The sequence below is a fragment of the Musca domestica genome, unplaced genomic scaffold (genome assembly GCF_030504385.1).
Source record: "Musca domestica strain aabys unplaced genomic scaffold, Musca_domestica.polishedcontigs.V.1.1 17, whole genome shotgun sequence".
Lineage (NCBI taxonomy): Eukaryota > Metazoa > Arthropoda > Insecta > Diptera > Muscidae > Musca > Musca domestica.
Window position 1 is genome coordinate 3,427,399 of NW_026712230.1, and position 6,833 is coordinate 3,434,231.

General features: G+C 36.4%; 1 protein-coding gene across 1 annotated transcript; it reads right to left on the reverse strand.

The window, feature by feature from the left end:
* Positions 1-615: 615 nt before the first annotated feature.
* On the reverse strand, positions 616-6,352 carry LOC131801679 (odorant receptor 43a-like). Its single transcript, XM_059120606.1, has 7 exons — positions 5,945-6,352; positions 5,741-5,879; positions 5,413-5,683; positions 5,220-5,319; positions 1,277-1,378; positions 1,076-1,183; positions 616-1,003 (listed from the first exon to the last, which is right to left on the reverse strand). The coding sequence occupies exons 1-7, from the start codon at positions 6,245-6,247 to the stop codon at positions 899-901; spliced, it is 1,128 nt and encodes a 375-aa protein (XP_058976589.1). The 5' UTR covers positions 6,248-6,352; the 3' UTR covers positions 616-898.
* Between the last annotated feature and the right edge of the window lie 481 nt (positions 6,353-6,833).

A 6,833-nucleotide genomic window follows, 5' to 3' on the forward strand; every position in this document is an offset into this window, starting at 1 on the left:
TGGGGGCTGTACGAAGCATGGACCTACATTGCCTACATCGAATCAGTCCGATGAAAAGAACTTTATCTTAATATATATGTTTTTTAGAATTTCATTTTCTGTCTTTTATAAAATATTTCATTTCACAATTTGGTAGAACTAGAATTAAGCACCTGTGTTGTAAAGGTCTCCATATATAATTTATAACTTAGTCCATTTGAAGATTCGCAAAAAGCAAAATGTCTAATTTGTTTATGGTTGGCTAACTGAGATGCAAATATGCTCTTTATGCCTCCGATATAAGTGAAATTTTCCAAATACCAATAAAATTAGGTGGTGCAAAAATACTTAAAGCGTTTTGCCGCTAGCAAGTTTGATTCCCTCGAACGCCGTTTATAAAGGTCACAAAAGACAACAGACCCATTAAAATTTTAACGTTCCTAATGCATTTTTAATTCCACGACTCTTGGCAACAGTCTTCTACCTACCTCCAGCAGACAGACAGAAAAGCGAAACAGCTTAAGTGGTCATCATAATGAAAGTTTAACTTTGTTAGCGGCCAGCAATACAAAGTTGCTGCTCCAATAATGAAATGCAAACCTGCCTTCGAGCTTTTGAAATGAAAATCCATTCGAATGCTATTATATTAAATGTTTATTAGCATCATTCATAAAATTTACTTCACATTATTAAGAAAGCATGATAGTCTTAATAATTTTAAAGCCAGTGATTGCTGACTTTGATTTTCTGCTTCGGGCGAACAAATGAAAACATTCTACAAAAAACTTTGACGTTGGCAGTTCAACAAGAAAACGCCCTTGAGTGCAAATTTCATTTTTCTATTAAACGGTGAAAGTGTGATTTTTACTAAAGGTGGCAATTTCGGTGTTCCACTATCTTTTAGCTCCACTGCAACTCTTTATTGGATATTCAAACCTCGCAACATGGTAAAGTAGGAATAGGACATATTCAACAATGACTGAAATATAAGCAAAGTCATCGGATAGACATTGCCAACTGTGAGCTAAAAAGGGTATAATTCAGAATTCAATTTCTATTGTGAAAAAGACTGGTTAAGAGATCGTTCACTACTTACGCACAACGGCTTCTGGGTCCTTTGTATGAACAAAAGCAAAGTCTTGCGAAACTGTGGAGTTCCCTCGTACCATGGTATGGAATAGGCTGCCTCAGACACCTTTAAGCTCTATTTCAAAGAGAAAAACACAAAGAAATGAGAAAGTGTGAAAGTAGTTTAATCCATATTTCATTATATATATTTTTTTTCATATCAATTTACCTCCTCAAGCATCTCATTAGCACTGTAGTAACAGGCAAATAGCACATACAACATGGTACCAACGTACATTATTATTGAAACGAATTGTGCCATTGTATCGATCTGAAATAAACTCAGATAAGCTTAATTTTATATTGACGACAATCATTTACATTCCTTTGCATCAAGTCCTGTACAATGTCTGTCAAGAAGACTAATTTTGACAATAAACTTACTAGACACTTTGAATTTTATATCACATTTTTTTTATACCCTACACAACAAGGTGGTCAGGGTATTATGTCTTTGGGAATTTGTTTGTAACAGGCAAAAGGAAATGAGATAGACCCATAGTTCCTTTTGATGATCTGCATTTTCTGAGTTGATTTATGCATTTATGCATGTCTATCCGTCCGTCCGTCCGTCCGTCTGTCCATGTATTCTTGTGAACAAAATGCAGGTCGCATTTATTACCCGATTGAGATGAAATTTTGCAAACAACATTTGTTTGGCCCAAGGACGAACCCTATTGAAATTGGCAATGCCGGGAGGTACCGTTATATGGGGGCTATACCAAAACGTGGACCTATACATGCAATGGGAGCAAGAACCCACAATGATCAACAAATACCAACTTTCAGAGAAATCCGTGAAAAAATGTGGCAAAAATCATCAAAATACCAAAAATCGGGAGGCAAAGAGGGCTATAAAAAAGCTTAGACATATACATACAATATTTTGCCACACGAACCAGCACCTATTATGACCTACAAATACCAATTTTCAGACAAATCCGTGAAAAAATGTGGCAAAGATCATCAAAATACCGAATATCTGGAGGTACCGTTATATGGGGATTATACGTGGACAAAACGTGGACCGATGTATCTCATTTTCAATACAATCCATCCTAGACACAATACAAATTATTTCGCTAAATTTTGACGCTCTACGTCAAATAATGTGGCCTGTATCGTGATTTCAACAGACAGACAGACGGACATCGTTAAATCGACTTAGAATTTTATGCTGATTACGAATATGTATACTACTACTATATCTACGACGAATATTTAGGGATGTTACAAACGGAATGACAAAATTAATATACCCTCCTTTCCAAGGTGGAGGGTATAAAAATGTAAAAATTATGGCGTTTGACTTAGTTGCAGTTTTTCAATCTCGCCCTGTATCTCATAAAAGGACAGAAAGTAGTCGATATTGGCCAAATCTGGCACCTTGTACAGGGTTGCCCATATTCGACGGACCTTTGGGCCCTTTGAGCCCATTCCAATCGACGGGGCTTGTCCGCAGGCAACATTCTTTGCATCAATTGACTTTTGTATGGGAACAAATGCAAATCAATGCGAATAATCCGTTGTAAAGTGGACCGAGCCATGCCCAACTGCTGAGAACGGCGTTTTTGGGATGTTCTTGGGGACATCTCAACACTGGCTCGTACAGCAGCGATATTCTCGGCCGATCATCTTGGTCGATTTTATATGGCCTCTTCGGATTAGAAAGAGCCTTACCAGTCGACTGCGCACTTCTCACATTTTTTAATGTTTTAAAAGCACGTTGAGTTTTCACAATTGACTTCTTCTGTTGAATGTAAATTTCAACTATTTCAGAGCGCTCGCGTGGCGTGTATTGGTTCATGGTAAAAATCTGCTTGGACTGACGCTTCAAACGCGGTATGTCATTAAGCGATGTGACATCTTTGTCAAAAGTTATGGCGTTGTCAGATGGGTCCGTCGAATATGGGCAACCCTGTAATATTTATTATTTTTATTTGTGTACTAATTATCATGAACATGTATTATTTTTGCCTTACTAGTAATGTAGAGGTTATGTAGTTGTTATTACTAGTAATTATGAGTGGTGGTAAATGCGACACCCGAGCTTATCATTTTTATACCCTACACCACATAGTGGTAAGGGTATTATGTCTATGTGCATTTATTTGTAACGAAGCGAGATAGACCCATAGTTACTTTTGAGGATCTCCATAGAATCACTTTCTGAGTTGATTTATGCATGTTAGTCCGTCCGTCCGTCTGTCCATGTATTCTTGTGAACAAAATGCAGGTCGCATTTATTACCCGATTGAGATGAAATTTTCCAAACAACATTTGCTTGGCACAAGGACGAACCCTATTGAAATTGGAGATAATCGGTAAAATTTTAGATATATATATAGCTCACATATATATCTTCGTCCGATTTTCTTTTTATTGTGCACCAAACGTGTAATATCAGCCCGAATGGTATGGAATTTGGCACATACAACCAAATTAGGCCTGAAAAAATGTATGCCAAATTTGATCGAAATCGGTTTAGATATAGCAATAGCTCCCATATATATTGTTCATCCGATTTGTTATTTTTGTTCTCCGCAGCCGTTATATGCTCTCTGTAACAACAATATTTGGGGAAATATATCAAATGCAGCTAAGAAATACCTTTGCTAAATTTTATCGAGATCGGTTCAGATTTGGATATAGCTCTCATATATAACTTCGTCCGATTTACATTTTATTGTGCACCAAACGTCTAATATTTGCCCAAATGGGATGACATTTAGCACTTATGACCGAATTGAGTCTAGAAGCTAGTATGTCAAATTTGGTGAAGATCGGTTTAGATATAGCTAAAGCTCCCATATATATTGTTGATCCGATTTGTAGTATTTGTTAACCACAGCCGTAATATGCACTACGTAACAACGATATTTAGGGAAATATATCAAATACAGCTCAGAAATATATTTGCCAAATTTTATAGAGATCGGATATAGCTCCCATTTATATATTTATCTGATTTCAAATTAATTTTGCACCAAATGGGCAATACAAGTCCGAATTTAAAAGATACAAATACTTCGGCATTAGTCTTTTGAACATTAAATTAAAATTGTAATCATAGCGTGTATTCTCCCGTAAAAACTTTTAATTGTTATGTGGAGCTCTAAAAAATTAGCAAAGTGGTGTAGGGTATCAAAAAGTCGGCCCCGCCCGACGTAAGGACTTTCTTTACTGGTTTTTATTGTAATTTAGAAACTATTTTTAATAGATCACAACTTTAGTACACTCATTAAATAAACGCTTCCAATGTCTCCAACACCTGACAAAAGGAAAAAAAGTCTGGGGTTAGAAAATACGACGCTATACTGTTCCGTGGAGCGATGCATTATCAGAACAATTTACTTCATGTAGGTAGTTAGCTGTAATGATTAGCACAGACGGACAGAGAGATTGGCATGTGCAAAACGCCAATAATGTAAAAATGTGGCAAAGATCATCAAAATATCGAATATCGGGGGTACCGTTATATGGAGGCTATATGAAGACGTGGACCTTTATGGCTCATTTTCTGTCTGAGGCTGTAGTATCCATTACGAACTTCAAATACCAAATTTGAAACAATTCCGGAAAATAATGTCGCTAAAATCATCAAAATATTGAATATCGGGGTGTACAGTTATATGGGGGCTATACGAAGACATAGCCCATTTTCAATAGAGAGATTTCCACAGATTGACAGACGGATGGACATTGATAAATCGACATAGAATTTTATGCTGATCAAGAATATATACACTTTGTGGGGTCTAAAATGTATATTTCGAGGTGTTACAAACGGAATGACAAACTTAATATACCTCCATACTATGGTGGAGGGTATAAAAACCGAATAACCGTTATATTTGGCCTATACGAAGACGTGGACCTGTATGGGCGATTTTTGTCATATGCTATTATAATATTTAAATACGTGGATGAAGTAACCATTAGGAACTTCAAATTCCAAATTTCAAAAATTTCCTGTAAAAAATATGGGACATCGTCAAATACCGAATATCTGGAGGTACATTTATATGGTGACTCACTTTAAACTAAGGAAAGATAAACTATATAAACCATCAACTTTATAGCAGTGTACACATATGACCCATCATACTTACAATATTGATGCAGAAAAGAAGTGAGCAGATGATTGCACCGAATAGTAAAAATTCGCCAAGAATAACGTATGTTACCATCTCATCGAATACTTTGATAAATCTGTGAAATTGGTCACAAAAGAACTCGTATAAAAATCGGATACATCAGTGAAATTTTTCTGTTATCTCCCCAAAAAATTAATTGGATTTTTACCTCGTCAAACGATTATAATAATGTGCGCATTCCTTTAAAGCCTCTAAACGGGTTTCGTCGTCATCGTAAATTTCGAAAATGTCCTTTAGACGATGTTGTAAAATCTGTAATGCCGTTTTGCCAAACGAAGAAAATGTCACAAAGATACTAACGAAAGGCATATACAAAACACTTAGCGTTATCGGACAATGGAGTTGTAATATAAAATATATCTCATAGTACGGCGAGACGGCCGAATCAATGCCCGGCAGGGCGACACCAAAAGGATGTGCTGAAATAAAAAATGCAATGGGTGTTATAGAATGACAACAATGATAAAAAGCCTTACTTCTGGTTCCCGTTAAAATTGGATGTGACATGGTTCCGATAAGATCTAGAAACGACGCCAAAACATTAAATAATGAAAACTTCCGACAAAATTCGGTGGCTTCCTTCAATTTGCCTTTGGCATAGTCATCACCATTTTCCTGTTACCAAAAAAAAAAAAACAAAAAAAGTTAAAATCTCTTTGAGACCTACGCCACTGACTTACTTCGATTTCCGAATACATGGAGTCAAACTCCGCCAAGAAAGCCTCAAATTTTGAACGATTGTAAACTATAACACCTGTACGCAGTAAGCAATCGAATGTAGCCGATACATAGAATACATTCAAAATGAATGGAGCCAGATTTCCCCACATTTCAAACAGAAACATGAATTGCATAAAATTCAATAAAATCGTAACGAATTGAATCGAATAAAGACGCCACAGTTTGTCCGATGTTGGATATATAATTGCAAAGAACTTCCAAATTTTGATATTTACTGAAACCATTCGATTTTCCTCCAGCATTTTGGAGCAGACACCAGTGATAGAATAGAACGACGATATTAAGGAAAAAGCAAATGAATGCGGATATGAGCAACAACTTTCAAACGAAAGATGTCAATCAAGCGAACAATGACAAGTGTTGAAGCTGATGAAATTCCGCCACTTTAAATAGCCCCCAAGTAATTGAAAATCGACACCGACATACAAACACATTCAGACACACAGACTAATTACTGTCGTTCATGGCTCTCCAAAATAAGGACTCAAACAGAAATATATCAGAATATACGTGTGCGTGTAAATGTACATCCCCTCCCAGTGTCTGCAAAGTGTAAATTTGAAAATCGAATTTTCAAATTGAATTATTATGGAACGAGTGTCGTAATACCACAAAATGGCCAATTATCAGAAGTGGCAATTTCCCTAATTGAATGTTGCACTATTTGGACAAAATTAAAGGTTTGAGTTACAATTGATGATGGACTCGTGTCCCTTTTGTTTGTCCGTGCTTTCAATCGTCATCTACGGTGTGAATATGCAAATCAGTTACAGCCGATGGCGAAATTCACGGTTCAGTGTAGCAGACGAATTGCCTATTATTTGGAGG